At 37.7% G+C, this 18,592-nt stretch overlaps 1 protein-coding gene across 1 annotated transcript in view; it reads left to right on the forward strand.

Annotated features, from left to right (window-relative positions):
* Nucleotides 1-18,592, forward strand: part of MAN2A1 (mannosidase alpha class 2A member 1) — a 177,348-nt gene that overhangs the window by 38,648 nt on the left and 120,108 nt on the right. The window contains exon 4 of the mRNA XM_003123823.6: nucleotides 12,789-12,960. Coding sequence (XP_003123871.4) covers nucleotides 12,789-12,960 — 172 coding nt within the window. The remainder of the gene's footprint in view (nucleotides 1-12,788; nucleotides 12,961-18,592) is intronic.

Consider the following 18,592-nt stretch of genomic DNA (forward strand, 5'->3'; position numbering starts at 1 on the left):
AGTTTTGAATCATAGACCATGAAATTAAATGTTAGTTGATTGATATGTGTTCATGTTGTATTTAATAAGCTGATTAAAACACAATTACAGCCCCTTTGTATCTACAATCTTAATTCTTTGCTTCCCACTAGTTAAACTGCTGAAATATTTAGTTAATTTTCCTTCAAAGAAATCCCAGTGTGTAGAGAGAAGATAAGGTATACTAAATGGAAAATTGGACAGCATATTGTGAGTTAAGCAATTTGTAAAATGAACATTAGAAAATAATCCCCTATGTGGTATGACTCCAAAGCAGAAGAAAGACCTAGGCCCAAGAGTCACACTGGAAAATAATTTTCTTTTGGGCATTTGCAGTTCTTTTGCAGAACTTTTATTGACTCAAATGAGTGATTAGGATTTTTCAGTCTTTTTTTTTTTGAAAAATAACAGATTTTTTTTCACTTAATATTGTATGGTAATTAGAAATGAGTTTATTTATATGTCCTTATCCTTAAAAAGTTTGTGAAGAAGAAGAACGTGTCAGGAAATCACAGTGTAATGTTACATCAAAGTGTGTCTTCAAGTATTGTTATACACAGTCAGAAGAAAACAGTTCTGGTCCGCCGTGGTTGGGTGATGCCCCGGTAGGTGAAAGGCAGTGGAGACAGAACTCTGGCTGCCAAACGAACCTGTGCAGTGGAATGAGAGGCAGGAGAGGGAATGGTTGGTATGTTGAGATAGTACTATTTTCAGTTTAGTTATTGTAAGATAAAGTGAGTTTTTGGTTTTGGCTACTGCATTGTGAAATTTGAGTTTTTGGAACTAAGATAGTGTGATAAACAGATCAGCATTCATTGCCTGTTTTGCTTCAGGGTCTTGGATGTGTGTCTTCTCACCTAACCTTTCCTGCAAGCCTGAAAAGTGGTAAATTAAACCCCATTTACCAGGTGAGGGCAGTGAGGCTAGAGTAAGTATAGTAATTTCTAAAGGTCAGTCAGTTATAAATTGGTGGGGGATGGTGTTTGGAGCTTTGATTTGGCTGATTCTACAATCCATGTTTTTTCCATTGCCTAAACTACCTCTTAAGATACTTTATTTAGTTCAACTGATGCTAGTATTTCTTTTCTTCTTATTTTGTGGGCATTCACTAATTTAACACATTTATCTGAACTTTGGGTTGTTAGTACGGTGGCCAGATGGAGCTGAAAAAAAAAAAACAAAACAACACAGGCTGCTCAGTTAGATTGAAAATTTGTATAAGCAGTGAATAATTTTTTGCATGTATTGCAAATGTCGTATGAGACACTAATACTAACCATTTATTATTTATCTGAAGTTCACATTTAACTTGGTGTCCTGTTTTTTACTTGGCAATCTTAATTGTCAAAATTTTGGCATTTAAGAGTTAAAATACTTACATGGCTCTTTAAGGTTGTCTTAAAAAGACAGTCACTAGAACTCTTAAAAAGAGGTCACTAGAACTGGTGTGTTGAATTCCTTTTTAGAAGAGAAAAAAAAAAAATCTCATTGTTTGGGCTCTGATTAGACCGTATTCTTCAGGAGCACAAAGGTCAGGTAGTGCCTAAGAGATGTAGGTGATCATTAAACATCTCCTGATTTCCTTATTTTGGTTCCTTTTGTCTGTCTTTAATCCTGGGTGCTTCAGAGCTCAGCAGTTCCCTGGTTAGACACATAATTGCTGGTACTATGGGAATTTACTATGTTCTAGGCACCATTCTAGGTACTTATTTATATTAAGTCCATCACTCCTGTCAGCAACTGTGTGGAAAAATCATGCTTTAACCCTCAATTCACAGCTGGGAAAACTGAGGCAGAAGAGCGGATAAGTAATATGTCTATTGCAGGGCTGAGTTTGAACCCACGCCATCTGGTTCTGGCATCAAGACTTGTAACCGTTACTTAATATTGCTTCTTGCAGACATATTTCTGAAACCACAGGAGAGCTTCTGGCCAGAGTCTTAAGTTTTTCCAAGCCCAATGTCATCTACTTTAGTATTATTAATTACATAAGACATTTTATTAACTATCTTGCAAAAGTAGATACCTCATCGCACTGTTTCCTGTCCTTTTTTCTTCTGTTCTGTCCTCATTGAAATGGATGTCTTTGTCCTTAAGTACTACATTAGTACATGCAATGGTGAGTGGTTTTCCTCATTGCTACATATTTTACAATTAGGAAGTGATTTAGAAGCAGTATTTTCCAGCATTTAAAATGGTTTCTTCTAGAAACTTTAATAATTTGCCCAGTATCTGCTTAATCATAAGGCTAAGTAGATTCCTCATATATCCTAAGAGTAACACCTCAAAGAAAGTCACTTTTTGTTCTTTCTTTCTTTCTTTCTTTTTTTTTTTTAAACTTGTAATGGTATTTGTCATATTGTAGAACACTCTCCATTATTTCAAGCAACCAAGCTCTATTTGGGGAAGACTTACTACACATGAAGTGTCCTCATTCAATGTGAGTAGATGCTCATAGATGAAATTTTTAGCAAGGGAGGGAAGTGACTTTAGAAGAATATATTTTGGAGGTTGATGTCATAATTGCAGATGTCAGGTACAAGGTGTGCGGATCTTTTAAAGGGCATTTAGAAGAGCAATACAGTAAGGGGGCATATTTGGCCAGTACACATAAGCAGCTGCAGGGTGAACAAAACCACAGCTGTCCTAATAGACATGCAAATAAGTTCTTGTGGTATGGGATTGAATTTCCAGTGACAGCATCTTACATGGGTTCAAAAAATTCTGTCTCTCAAACAACTTAATGGAAGCGAAGCTGATATGCTTTAAAAACTATTAGATGACTGAATCACCTGGAAAAAAGATTGGGTTGGGTTATTTTGGAAACCTGAATTCAAAAGCCTGTAGGAATCAGTAGGTTTGTAAGTATCCAAAGTCTCAGCTTCATCTTGATACTCCCTCTCCTCTCTTTTGGAAACTTAAGTCAGTTACTAAATTGTCTTCATTTTGCCTCCTGAGCTTCTTACTTCCCTCTGTTTCCACTATGGTCCATTACCATTTTTTAGCAGAATTATTGCACTGGCCTCACTTCCTGTTTTTCTTCTACTTTACCTTGTTAGTTTCTCCTTTATACTCACAATACAGAAAACCTTAACTTCCTTCCTCCTAAGCTTTTGGTAAGAAGCAAGTATTGTTTAGAAGGTTTTCAGTGATCTGCCCCCCCCCACCCTTTCAGTTTTTCTCACCATTTCTTCGACCGTGTAGGTTGTAGGACAGCCATTCCCAGCTGCCTTCTGGTCCCTGAAATTGACACACAATTTCATAGTTAGTGTCTTTTCCGTATGCTCTAACTTCTTTGGAACTACCACCTTTTTCCTCTAACCAGATGATGTCTAATCTCAGAATCTCTCTCTTCTGTCCTTCTGGTAGGAGTTTATCATTTCTTTATTCCCATGGCATTTGGTGCATATTTTCACTGTAGAATCTGTTTTCATTTAGCTTAGCTTTATTATTTTGCCCTTATTAGATGCTTGGTTTGTGTTTGAATGAATAAACCAGAACAGAACTTTAATTGAAACTCACAGTTTTTCAGGGAGGAAAAATAAGCTTACTTTATAATAGAAATGTTGGAATTAAAATTAATCAGCATGTTAGTTATGGTAATAGCAATTAAAATGCGTGACCTCTTCAGTGTAATATCAGAGATATATATGACTTTTAGGGCCAAACCCTCAGCATATGGAAGTTCCCAGGCTAGGGATCGAATCAGGGCTACAGCTGCCAGCCTACACCTCAGCCACAGCAACACCAGATCCAAGCCACATCTGTCACCTATACTACACCTCTTGTTGACGCCAGATCCTTAACCCACTGAGCGAGGCCAGGGATCAAACCTGTGTCCTCATGGTCTAGTCAGATTTGTTTCTGCTGAGCTATGATGGTAACTCCCTGGGTGTTGCAGTCATATATTGAAGGGTTTGATAAGTGAGGGAAAGAACATGTTGATCATTTGTTGATAGATAATAATTTGATTACTAAAATGAAGGAGCTTTCTTTTCTAATGAACTCTATATGTATTTATTTTTAAATTTGAGAATATTGTATTACAATGGAAATAACTGGAAGTTTAAGTTATATTTTTTCTTTTTTCTTTGTCTTTTTAGAGCCGAACCTGCGACATACGGAGGTATCCAGGCTAGGGTCTAATCAGAGCTGTTGCTGCTGGCCTATGCCAGAGCCACAGCAATGCCAGATCCGAGCCGAGTCTGTGAACTACACCTCAGCTCACAGCAACGCCAGATCCTCAACCCACTGAGCGAGGCCAGGGATCGAACCCACAACCTCATGGTTCCTAGTCGGATTCATTTCCATTGCGCCACGACGGGAACTCCTTAAGTTGTATTTTTTCAATGTTAGTTATCTGGATATAATGATTTTTGACTCAGAATCTTTTTATGTTTGCTTAACAATTGGTACCTATTTAACTTTTGAGTGGAATTAATGTACTCATTAAGAAATCATTATTGTAGCAGTTAAAACCATAAGAGTGTAACAATGATTTGAGGCCCATGTCTTCTTCTGGAGGTATGTTTTAAATCATCTTAGGGCTGACAGAGCCTTTTAAAATATAAAATAGAACCTTAGAGATATCATTCAAAGATTATTAGGTTAGTATCAGAATAGACATGGAACATAGTAGACCTAATAGTTTATGGTATCTTTGACCTTTGGTTTCAGTTCTAGTTGAAGTAATAAATTTGCATTTAGATTCCACATGGCTTTTTTCCCCAGTCCTTTTGGTTATACACTTTATTTCTCTCTCAGGTACTTACTGAACCCTTCCTGTTGTAGACTTGGTTCCAAGTGCTAGATTCATGAGACTTGACTGGCTTGAATGTTAGGTTGTAGCATGTATCTAGATTTGCTTCTAAAAGTTGCAGGACCTGGGGTAAAATACACAGAGGCCCTCAGACAGTATGTCTAAACATTTAAAAGTTATAAATCAAACTAATACATTGCTAGATCAGATCCTTTCTTATAGCCTTGAGAAATAGCTCAGCGACCTAGAAGGCCAAGTGTGGGTTTAAATTGCTTGGTCTCCAGATCCCCACCAAAATGTGCTGGTGGAGGAGAGGGGGGAGCCAGCCTCGGGCAGTCCAGCCTCTCTCCTTCCAGACCCTGTTAACCCATGAAGGTCCTTCTTGCAGACAGGCCAGCAGTCTTCCCACACTCCTGCAAACTGCATCCCCTTGGCTATTGCCCAGGCTAGAGAGCTTATCACCTGCAAATTCAACTGCCCTGAATGGGAAGGTCTTACAAAAGGTCCTGGGATGCTCCAGAAGCTGGCCTGGGGATGTTCACATAGATTTCTGGGTCCCAGGGACTCTTAAGAGCAGGGCAGAGCAGGTGCTGAGTGGGCAAGTTCTTTGCCCTGTGGATTTATCATGTGGAAAGGGATATGGTCAGAGATGGAATGGGGAGATTCCTCTTGAGTCCAGTGCTCAGGGTAGTGTGCTCTTGCCCAGGTCCTAAGGATGGTACTGTATGTCCTTGAACCTAATAAAACTAGGTATTCCTTAAGAGAATCAGATCTCCATAAATTCTGTGCGTGTCGAAACTATATTGGGTCCAAAATTTAAAAAATAAATTGCGTTTTGTCACTGAACAGTTACTAGGGGTGTAATTGTTCCTGCACATTAACAATAAGCAGTAGAGTTTTCAGTTTTATTAGTTTTATATTTTAGAACTTAAAAAATATTTGGATAAAATAGTCATAGCAAATTTGTAATTGTTACAGCTGTATACAATTTCTAATGTGTACTCTTTGTTTTTACTATTTCCCCATTTATTTAAAATAGTGATTAGCTGTTTTATGGGTGATAGTGTTGTTAGAGTGAGAAAGAATAAATTGAAAGGTATTATTAATGCTGTTCTAGCCCTGGTTCAGTTTCCAAGTGAATTCAAGGGAAAGAAAAAGACTGTGAATTGACCACTTAAGTAAATCAGTTTGCGACTGAATGTCCTAAGATTATTAAATCTAGAGGTAGGAATATAATTTTATGTCACAAAAATTCATACCATACAACTTTTTATAAAATATTACCTTTGTGATTGGTCTCATGTTAATATACAATTGGAGTTTTACAGTAATTTAGAAAAAGAAAGAGCCAATTCAATGTAAAAGGGAATACTTGATTAGTCTATTGTATAAGAGCAATAAAAGCTAATTTACTGTTATATTACTCAATATTGAAAGCTGCAAGAGGCTATCTTTCAGTTCATTCTTCATTAATTGTGCTATATTGTAGTGATATTAGTATCTATTATAGATGAGTTTTATGCAAGGCTTTTAACTTGACATCTCTGAGCTTGTATTTTGGCTCACGTAAATATCTTTGACATATTTTCTGCATGATCGTTGAAGGGCAAATGAAGTGTTGAAGGCAAAATGGATTAATCAGTCACTGTGATTCCTCTGTGCAAACTCTGGTGATAAACTATTCTTTGAAATGGCCTGAGTTCATAACAAAATATATCTGATGAAGATAAGTAATTGTACTTTAAAAAATTCTTACTTATTAATCTTCATAAAGACTTTTTCTTCTAAATTTGCCTTTTAATATTTAATTTTCTGTTTTATTATTTAATTTTGGAGGCATTTCACTATTCTTTTTTTGTTTCTTGAGTTAATAACCAAATAATTAGGGACTAAATTTGACCTTTATTAAAATTTGGGTAGAAGATACATATGATGTCTTAGGGACAATAATTCTAATAGAGCCGTTTAATAATTTACATGGCCCTTATTGCATATATACAGTAACATGTTACAAAACTAGATGTTTTATGTGTATATATATATGTGATTCTTAGCTCAGTCTTGTAATACAGAGGTAGATGTACCTTAAGTATTACGATGGTACTTGGCAGATTGTCTCTACATTGCCATCTTTACTTTTTGCATAGTAATAACACTTATTTTTTTCTAGTATGATATTAGTTTGCTAGGGCTGTCTTAAAATACCATAGATGATGTGGCTTAAACAACAGAAAATTATTGCCTCGCAGTTCAGGAGGCTTAAAGTCCAAAATCAAAGTGTCTGCAGAGTTTGTTTCTTCTGAGGGCCTCTTGTCTTGGCTTGTAGATAACCATTTTTTTTCCTGTGTCTTCACATGGTTTTTCCCTCTGTGTGTGTCTGTGCCCTCACTACCTCTTCTTCTTTCTTTCTTTTTTTTTTTTTTTTTTTTTGCTTTTTAGGGCTGTACCCATGGCACATGGAGGTTCTAAGGCTAGGGGTCAAATCAGAGCTATAACTGCTGGCCTGCGTCACAGCCCCAGCAATGTGGGATGTGAACCTCTTCTTCGACCTACACCACAGCTCATGGCAACGCCCGATCCTTAGCTTACTGAGCGAGGCCAGAAACTGAATCTGTATCCTCAGGGATCCTGGTTGGGTTTGTTAGCCACTGAGCCACAGCAGGAACTCCCTCACTGCCTCTTCTTATAAGGACATGCATGGTACCTCGGAGATATTGCATATTTTTTGGTTTCCCAGTGCATACAAAAAGTTGTTTACACTATACTCTATTCAAAGTGTGAGATAACATTATGTCTAAAAAACCCCCAATATATACACCTTAATTAAAAGATACTTGATTACTAAAAAGTGCTAGCCATCATCTGTATCTTCAGCTAGTCATAAGCTTTTTGCTGGAGGAGGGTCTTTCCTTGATGTTGATGGCTGCTAACTGATCAGGATAGTAGTTGTTGAAGGTCGGGATGGCTGTGTCTGTTTCTTACAATAAGACAGTAGTGAAGTTTGGTGCCTCAGTTGACCCTGCCTTTTATGAATGATTTCTCTGTAGCATGCAACGCTGTTAGATAGCATTTTGCCCACAGTAAGACTTCTTTTAAAATTGTGCCAATCCTCTCAAACTTTCACATTGCTGCTTTGTCAACTATGTTTATGTAATATTTTAAATCCTTAGTTGTTATTTCAACAAGCTCCACAACATCTTCATCAGGACTAGATTTCATTTTAAGAAACCACTTTGCTCATTCGTTAGTTTTATCAGATTGCAGCAATTCAGTCACATCTTGAGGCTCCACTTGTCATTCTAGTACTCTTACTCTTTCCATCACGTGGGTAGCGACTTCTTTTGCTGTAGTTTTAAAACCGTCGAAGTTATCCATGAAGGTTGGGACCAGTGTCTTCTGAGCTGTAATGTTGATCATTTTTCTTCCCATGTATCACAGATGTTCTTAATGGCATCTAGAATGTGAATCCTTTCCAGAAGGTTTTCAATTGACTTTGCCCAGACCTATCAGAGAAATCACTGTCTCTGGCAGCTATAGTCTCATGAAAAGTATTTCTTAAAGAGTAAGACTTAAACGTTGAAATAACTACTTGGTTCATGAGCTGCAGAATGAATGTTGTGTGAGCTGTCATGAAACCGACCAACACGAATCTTTTTGTACATCTCCATCAGAGCTCCTTGGTAACCATGTGACTGTTGCCAATGAGCAGCACTATTTTTTTTTTTTTTTTTTTTTTGTCTTTTTTTGCTCTTCAGGGCTATACCTGAGGCACATGGAGCTTGCCAGGCTAGCTGTTGAATCGGAACAGTACTATTTTGAAAGCAATATTTTTTGTTTTTTGCTTTTTTTCTGAGTAGTTTTCAATTGTGGGCTTAAAATTTTCAGTGAACAGGAAGTTCCCGTTGTGGCTCAGTGAAAATTAATCTGACTAATATCCATGAAGTTGTAGGTTCAATCCCTGGCCTAGGCTCAGTGAGTTAAGGATCCATGAGCTGTGGTATAGGTCGCAGATGCGGCTTGGATCCCGAGTTGCTGTGGCTATGGCTGGTGGCTACAGCTCCGATTTGACCCCTAGCCTGGGAACTTCCATATGCCGTGGGTGCTGCCATAAAAAGCAAAATAAATAAATACAAATTCAATAAACTGTTGTAAACAGATGTACTATCATCTAGGCTTTGTAGTTCCATTTATAGAGCACAGGCACAGTAGATTTAACATAATTCTTAAGGGCCTTAGAATTTTCCAAATGTTAAATGAGCATGGGCTGCACCTTCAAGTCGCTGTCTGCATTACCACTAACAAGACAGACAGCCTGTCCTTTGAGGCCTTGAGGGTGGGCACTGATGTCTTTCTCTCTAGCTAAGAAAGTCCTAGATGGCATCTTCTTTCAGTAGAATGCTGTTTCGTCTATGTTGAAAATCTCTTGTTTAGTGCAGCCACCTTCATTAATGATCTTAGCTAGATTTTTCTGGATAACCTGCTGCAGCTCTATATCAGCACTTTCTGCTTCACTTTGCATTTCGATGTCATGGAGATGGCTTCTTTAACCTCATGAACCAGCCTCTGCTAGCATCAGATTTTCTTCTTATCTTACCTCTTTTAGTCTTCATAGGATTGAAGAGAGTTAGGGCCTTGCTATGGATTTGGCTTTGATTTAAGGGAATGTTGTGGCTGATTTGATCTTTCATCCAAACCACTCAAACTTTCTCCATATCAGCAATAAGGCTGTTTCGCTTATCATTCATGTGTTCACTGGAGTAGCAGTTTTCATTTCCTGCAGGAACTTTTCCTTTGCATTTACAACCTGGCCAGCTGTTCTAGTCCAAGAAGCCAGGCTGTTGGCCTATCTCAACTTTCAACATATCTTCCTCACTAAGTGTAATTATTTCTGGCTTTTGATTAAAAGTGAGAGACATTTTACTCATTTTCATTTGAGCACTTATAGGTCATTTGAACACTTGTAGGGTTATTGATTGGCCTAATTTTAACAGTGTTATGTTTCAGGGAGTAGGGAGGCTGGAGGAGAGGGAGAGATGGGGAATGGCTGTGGAGCAGTCAGAACACTGATTAAGTTCACTGTCTTAGGTGGGTGTAGTTCATGGCACCCCAAAACAATTGCAGTAGTAACATCAACGATCACTGATAACACGTCAACAAAACAAAAATAATAATAATTAACATTTTTGAAGTATTATGAGAATTACCAAAATGTGACAGACACAAAGTGAGCAAATGCTGTTGAAAAAATGGTGCCGATGGATTTGTTTGATGGAGGGTTGCCACAGACTTTATGTTTGGAAAAAGCACAGTTACCTATGAAGCAAAATAAAGCCAAGTGCAATAAAATGACTTACATCTGTATTAGGTTAGGGCCCTTTCTCATGACGTCGCTCTACCTGAATTATCTCTTTAAAGACCTTATCTCCAAATAAAGTCCCATTCTGAGGTATTGGGTGTAGATCTTCTCAATATATGAATTTCAAGGGGACGCAGTTCAGCCCATAACAGGAGCATAGAATGAATTCTGTGCAAATGGAAATATTGGGTAACCAGTATGTTTAAGATGTGGAGCAATTTCTTTAAAATATTAAATCATGTTTGGAATATCTTTTATTTTCCCCTGGACTTGGTTTGATTGTGGATAAGTGGAAGGGGGAGTTAAGACTGATGATGATTGTAATAATAACAATAGTAGCAGCAGCTATTATTTATCAAATGCTATATTATATCCTGGGCTCGGGTCTAAGCACTTGATAGTTTTTGTCTCTTGGGGTGCTGTGTGGTCAGCAGGGAGTTAACAGCCTCTCCGTTGAAGAATAGGTTGAATTTTCTTTGCTCGTCCCTGGGAATCCAGATATGGATCCTGGCCTCAGCGCTCTGGGACAGGGGTCCAGGTTTATACCTTTGTGAATGTTTCACTGCAAGCCTGACTTTGAGTTTCAAGGTTCGTAGGATTCACTGGCAAAATAACCACTCTGCACTCAGATAAGCAAGAATTAGAGAATTTGTAGAATTAACAAAAGACTACAGTATTCTAATTGAGACAGAGTAGTAAGAGATGTTCATACATCACTGAATTGGGGAAACACCTACATTCAGATCCAGGCAGCACTGGGAAGTCCCAAGAACAGCAATCTGGAGTCCCAACTGGGAGAGGGGATCCCACGTAGTGTGTCCACCCTGTGAGTGAGACTTCAGTTTCCTGCTCAAAGGAGTCCAGCTTTTTCAGCACCAAGCTGCAGGCTGGTAACAATCAGCCTACGTGCAAATATGTAGCTCTGGTTATTGTCAAAATGCCTTGGTCTTAACTCATAAATCTTGCTATGTTCTTTGATCTCTTGGGGTTGGCCAGGCCCTCAAGGCTCAATGAATCTTCTTTGTGGCTTACTCCCTATGTAATCTAATGATTTACAGTGTCTGCTGATGGCACCCCTATTGGCCTGTATGTGGTTCAGCAGTTTGGCACATAGCCAGCCTTATGGTCTTTGACCAATTAGAGGCCCGTTGTCCTCTCTGAAGCCAGAACGAGACTACTTTGTATAGTTTCCCCAACAGTGAAGCAAGTTGGGATTCTTTGCAAACCACTCTTTCATGAGATATCGTTGAGTTTTCTGTAGGTGGTTTTTTACTTAAATGTGGAAATGTTGAATTATTCCGCTATCATTCTTTGTGGACAAACCAGTTTAAAAGTGCCGCAAATCAAGAAAGTCCTGTAGAGAAGGTTTTACACCATATTCCTGCTTGGCTCATAGCTTCATACCTGTTACTTTGTAGGTGCTCAGGAAATAACTGTAGAATGAATTCATTTCACTTAAAGCAAAGGGGAGAAATACAGTCACAGTGGCAGTGCCCTTTCAAAGGTCGTATTTGCATTGTCAAAATAGTTTACTGCCATCTTCCAGCCTTAGCAGGTTTTTGTTTGTTTTGCCAACAAGTACAGTATACATTGAATATTTACTTAATCGTAGAGAGACAAAAGAAACAGCCGGTTGGGCCCCTTGTATTTTAGACATCCTACTTGTTTGAGGCTTGGAAACAACAGAAGAGTAGTTTGGTCCATCTGTATAGAAACTCTCCTTGCTGTAAGATATCACAGTTAACAGGTTATTCACTGCAGGGTACATCTTGCTATCACCTAAGTAGGTTGAATTGGCTGTGTATGTTTTGCCTCAGCCACTCATTATGTTGCTTTATTACTCTGCCAAATGGGGCTATATTTGTAACTATGGGTCCTCTTAAAAATGTTTCTTTATAGTCAAATTGCAAATGTCTTTAAATAAAGTCCGCAGGATATTTGAGCAGTAATAGGAAAAGTCAAAAAACTAAGTTGTCACCATCAGTTTTTTTTTTTAAACTTTATATAGATGTGTACACATTTGCTGTTTGATTATTGTCAATTTGTGCTTTAAAAAATGGAATAATGAGCAGCCTTTGGGAACTCATGCCTATTTTTGGCAGAACTCTTTTTCTCGGTATTCATAATAGTGCTGTAATTACCTGCATATTGCTCTGCTGCTGGCTTTTCAATATAGTTTGTACTTGTGATTTTCCTTTTCTTAGTTTTACTTAATGGATAGGTAATTTTAAATGTGGCATGAGAGGATAACATTTTGATTCCATATTGTGAGAATATTACCACCAACTTGTGAACACTGTTCAGATTTTTTAAATTAAGAAATTCCCTAAATTAGAGATAAATTATAAGTAATTGAATTAGATACTATAATTGTTAAGTATGAATGAATGCTTTTTGGTTTTCTCATCTTTCTCATGAATATCTGAACTTGTACGGTTTTCAGAGTATTTTTATCACTTTATTGTTGGTGACTTTTTGAGTCTCATGTCCATTCACATGGAACTTCATTAATTGAAAACGTTTGCTAAATTTTTAAATATGTCTTTATATGAATGAAACATCTAAGGTTATCCAAAGGTAATATAATGGAATGTGACTGAGTTTAAATCAGACATGTGAATCAGATCTTTGTGGTATATTTGTGTCTTAATTTAGGTTGGTTGAAGACTTTTGATGACTACTTTAGAGAGAAGACACAGTATATTTTTAATAACATGGTCATCAAGTTGAAAGAAGACCCACGGAGGAAATTTATGTGGTCTGAGATCTCCTACCTTTCAAAGTGGTGGGAAACTATAGATTTGCAGAAGAAGGATGCTGTGAAAAGGTTTGTTTTAAAACTTTTTTTTTAATTTAGTAATACCAAACATTAATTGTATGTTGAAACAAATGTTTACATTTTTAAAAGGTGACAATTCTTAGCTTTATATCTGAAACTTAAAATATTTCCTCACATCCTTTTTATCCTTGATTTTGGTTCATCTCTGAAAAAGTGACTTGAAACTTTTCCATTGAAATCCTTATGTTCCAGCTTTGTCCTAGAAGTGGAATTACTAGGTCTAAGAGGCTTAATAACTTAAAGATTTTTTTGAAGCTTGTAATCAAAGTGATCTCTGGAAAGGTGATTTCAGTGTACTCTTCAATCTTCCATATGGAAATATACCATTTTTTCTTCATCTTTATTAAATTGGCTAAAGCTTTTACTATTTTTGTTGGGTTTTGTACCTCTTCTCACCCAAAAAAACTATTTATATTTTACTGGTATTTACTCCTGACCTTTCTGCTTTTATCTTTCTGATGATTCCTTGTGCCTGTTTTTACTGATCCTCTGTAGGACGGTTGATGTATTTTAACAAGGAGCATTCCCCGGCTCCCCGTTTGCTTTTAGCACTATCCTAACTGGCTTTCACATATTTGTATGTTATTTTTTCATTATTGTGTTTTTTCCTAAATATTTTGTAACCTGTACTTTTTGTTTTTGTTTTGACTTGAATATGTTAGAAAAATTCTCAAATTCTGAGTGTGATTTTTTTTTTCCCAGTTATACTTTAGGCGTTAAAAGATAGTTTTAATGTCTTGGGATCGGAGAGTATAAAATGTATAATTTTCATTCTTTGGAATTTTTTTGAGATTTTATAATTAAGTTTACAAAGAAACAGTGACACCGATCCTTATGATTCTAAACTTTTGCCATATATCTAGGTATGTGTAACTTATAAATAAATTTTTCCATTTTATTTTTTTCAGCTTATGGTTTTTGCTCTAATTACTGTTCTTATTCCATTTATTTTAAAATTCTGTTATTGAGTTATCTAGAGTCTCTAGTCTCTCTCTTGTATTTACATTATAGTTTTAATTTTTTGTCATATTTCCTGTATTTTTATGAGATTTTTCTCAAGGTTTTTTTCCTTTCCACCTCAGGTTCAGTTCTCTGTGGTATGGATCTGATTCTTTTCTGGCTTTAAATGCTTGGTTTTAACTTTGTTTTTAATTACCTTTCTTTTTTTTTATATATATATATATATATATCCTTGTCTATAAGTCCATGTATTTTCCCTTCTTTTATTCATCCATGAGCAGTAATATGTGACCACACCTGGAATTTGTTACAAAACAAAGTGTAACTTGACTGGAATCCCTTCCTTTTCTGACAACTTCGTTTCCCATTCTGTTCAACTGATTTCCTTTTAGCAAGTGGTCTCTCACACATGGAAGTCAGATCCTTCACTATCCAGCCCCAGGTCAGACCAGTCAGCTTTGATCTGAGCTCATCTAATCAACATATTACTTCCCAGGTTTTTGAACCTTTAGGGAGTTAAGCAAGGATGGGAAGATGGAAGGAAGGGAAGCAGAATGGAGGGAAGCTTGCAGGTCCTCCCTCACAGCCCTGGTGCATTCACACTCTCCCTGTCTTGTGTCATGGTCCCTGTCATGTCTAGAGCATGGCCTCTTGTTTTTTCCATTCCTTTGTTAAGCCTGGGCTTTTAGTCTGTCCTCAATTCTGTGTACTCAGGACAGACCCCCAGTGCATTTCCCCTTCAGAGTCAGTCAGTGTTGCTTGCAACCAAGAAAGCTGGCTGATATATTTCTGTTCAGATCTGAAGAGCTGGATTCCAGGAAAAAAACAAAAACAAAATTTAATATATACATAGGTTTGCTCCCACTATTTAAAGTTCTGATCTTGTGTTAAATAGCCTTACTGATGGAATTTTTTTTTTTTTTTTGACTACTCGCGTAATGCTTATGCAATGGCTTGTTTTTCCCTTTTTGGAGATGAGTGTGTGGATTAAATGTCTGTACCTAAATTTGCAAGCTAGCTGTTGCAAAGAAGAACCTGTTAATTCTAGCAGAGTTCTGTGTAAGCTTTCATTGTCCCTGAAGAATACCAATTGATTGTGGGATCTAAACAGAAACATAACTCAAATGATCCCCATAATCTATGCTAGCAATGACTTGTTTAATTCTTCCCCCCTGTGGCAGCAGTATTCAGCTCTAGAAGCTTTCAAAAATGAAAATCTAGTTAACTAAAGGGAGATCCATGCAAACAACATCTAGTTTTTTTTTATTCCGTGTGACTCAAAGCGATTAAATCAAATATAGCCATGGTTCCTACTTGTAACACATATCCAGTGGATTTAAAAGAAACTGCTTTCCATTTTAATCAGCACATTTTCTGTCTTTGCTTGTTTTATTTTGAAAATGACTGGTATGTTTAACATTCTTTTTACTTTTTAGGCTTCCTATTTGAATTTTTTTTTTTTTTTTTTTTTTGGCTAAATGCAGTTACGTACTGCATGACGTTTCTAACATCAAATATGAACCTGTATTCAGAGTCAAGCAGCTGAAACATTAGCTTTAGCATTTTCTTTGACTAGCACGCAGCACATCACATGTTTTTCCTCTCTGAGACATTGAAAGAGTTTTTATATTGCCTCTGCTATTTCTGTTGAGACCAGCGTTCAATTGAGAAGCCCACTGAGTTGTTTGAATCTTGAACAGTTTATGTATTCTCCAGAATACTGACAAACTTCTCTATGTGGACCTTTTTATATGAAATAGGCTCTAAATGTTTAGAAGGGGAAGGTCCCATTAGATAAATTGTGTCTTCAGCATATCCCTGGGTTTATTGCTTTGCAAAAATGCAAAGTCTTTATCTCATCTTTCTACCATTCTTTTTTCCTAGGTTTAATGGTTAAACGAACCTTCTACCCTGTCTTTAAATTCTCTCTGATTATTGAAATCAGTGGAGTCTTTGAGGTTTCTTTCTTAAATAATACAAATCCAAACTTATATTTTGCAAACTTATATGCATTTTGCATCTTGAGTTCCCTAGGAAAAAGTACCTTTAAAGTTCTTATACTGCATTATACGTTTTATACAGGTCAGATTTTATAGTATGTAACCAAAGTCTGCTATAAAATTGCAGAGCAATGAGAAATTACAGTGTGTCTTGTGATATTCAGAGTAAATTACAAGTTTGAATTGAGTTTAGAGCCTAAAGATACTTAGCTTTTCATCAAAGGAATCAAAGCAGTATACGAGTGTCTAAAATAACTTTGGTTCTAATAGTTGAAGCCGTGTTGTACATTTATTTTAGAAAGTATATATTTCATCCCCTCCTGCTCCAATCCTAGTTTATCTGGAGTCAGGTGGTTTCACTCTGCTTTCACCTCTCTTTCCTCAGCTGCTGGCTTCTGTCTACGTCAGTTATGGGTGTAGCCAAGAGGACTTCTCAGCCACTCCATCCATTGGATACATTCTCAGTTCTCCAGGAGGATTTCATTGCTTGACAATGACCATTCCATTCTCAAAATTCTTTCTTTTTTCTTGTCTTCTGCGACCTGGAAAGTTCTTTCTCTCCTGATTTGAGTCCTGCATTGCTGAACATTCCTTTCTTGTCACCTCTTGACTTCCTCCTCTGCTCCTCCTAAAAGTCCCAAGTCTTACCTGGGCAATAGCACTCTTGTTTCTCCTCTTCATTTTGCGTGCCTTTCCACACTGGTATTTTAACTTCCAGATGTGTGGGCTGCTTCCAGATCTAAAGCTCTACCTGCGATTTCTTTCTTCTTCCCTAGTTTAGGATAACAGTAACAGCTAAAACCTTCTGAGTTCTTACTCTGTTGCAAAGAAGGAGGCATGTTCTGAACACTTAGATGGGTCCTATAATATTTCTGGACCCTTCATTATCCTCATTCTACCATTATAGGAAATTGGGGCAGGGATGGTAATGATTGTGTTCCTAAGTTTCCCCCAGCTAGCAAGTCAGGACCAGAACCAGAACCAGAACCAGAACCAGGGCTCTTGCTGTTGTGTGCTCTGCCTTTCCATCTGCCATTTCTGCCATCCAGTCCACCCCAAGCCTGTCACTTCTCCCTTTTAGTATCTGCACTCAGACCCTTGCTTTATCCCCTTTACTCCTGTTTCCTGCTCTGTAGAAAATCTCCAGTGGTCTTCCTGTTTCAAGCTGTGCCACTTGCAGGTGTGCTGCCTTTCCCCAGCAGACTTAGGTTTCTAATCCATGAGTCTGCCCTCCTTTCTTCCTGGCTTTAAAATGCTTCAGTGACAGTTTAGTGTCAAAAGGTACAGCCCAGCTTCCTTTGCCTGGCACCTTGTTGGTTTTGCTCCCTGACTCCTCCCTCCTTGTCCAGCCTTACTTCCTGCCTCACACTGCACTCTTAGCCATGCTGAACTATGTGGGTGTCCTCAGTCACAGGTTGTTTTCTGCTTCTTAGGAATTTGCCCATGAGTTTGGCCAAGAACCTTTTTTTTTTTTTCTTTTGTATATTGGATAATCTCAATCCTACCTATTTTTCAAAGTTTGACTGAAAGATTACCTCATTGCCAAAGCCTTTCCTTATTTTCTCTATTGTCTATTCAACAAATATTTACTGCGCTAGACTCCAGGCATAAGCAAATGAGTGAGACTGACCTGATCCCAGCCCTCAGGGCGGAGCAGGGAAGACCGTGTAATTAACACAGTATCATGATAAAGTGTTTCCTTGTAAGGTAGCAGGAAGGGGGTCATGGAAGGCCTCCTGAAGCAGGTGGCACTCAAGCTGAAACCTCAAAGGCTAGCCAGGTATGAAGCAGGTGGTAGAGGGTGGGGAAGGAATTCCAGATTGTGAGAGGAGAATTGTGATTATAGACCAGGAACTAGCAAGAACATGGCATGTTCAGACACCTGCAAGAAGTTTATAAGGTTGCAACAGTGAGGGGGAGGGTGTGCTTGCAAAAGCTGAGTAACCTGCGGTCGCGGTCGTCAAGAGATGCAGATTAAAACTATTACAAGTATCCCAAAGCCCTTTTAAAATGGCTGAAATTAGAAAGACTGACAACACTAAGGCTTGAAAAGAGTGTTTAACACCTGGAACTCACATACACTACTAGCGGGATGTAAAATGAGACATCTACTTTCTGAAAGACTGCCAGAGTTTTCCAACGTTAAACATACATCATGTCACCTCGGTGTTCCCTCCTAGGAATTTATCCAAGAGAAATAAAAACATGTTCTCCAAAAGATTTGTTTAGACACTTTCATTGCAGAGTCCCCATAGTGACTTCGAAATGGAAACAGTTCAGAGGTCCATCAACAAGATAATGGATTAAAATTTTGTGCCATATTTAAACAAGGAGTACTACTCTGCAATGAAAAATACTGAACTACACTGAATTATGGATGAATCTAACAAACATGTTGGTAAAAGCATCCTGACACCAAAGGGTATTGTATGATTCCATTTTATGAAGTCTAAGAGTAGCTAAACTAACTATTGTGATAGAAATCACAAAGGAAGAATATCTTTCTTGGGGAAGAGGGTAAGGTAGGAATTGATTGGACAGAAGCTTAAGGGAGCTCTTCAAGTTGATGGAAGTAGCCTATTATCTTATGTTGGATAGTAATGACAGGAGTACAAATAGTTGTCAGAACACAGCAAACTGGACACGTGTATTATGTGTTG

The sequence above is a fragment of the Sus scrofa genome, chromosome 2 (assembly GCF_000003025.6).
Source record: "Sus scrofa isolate TJ Tabasco breed Duroc chromosome 2, Sscrofa11.1, whole genome shotgun sequence".
Classification (NCBI taxonomy): domain Eukaryota; kingdom Metazoa; phylum Chordata; class Mammalia; order Artiodactyla; family Suidae; genus Sus; species Sus scrofa.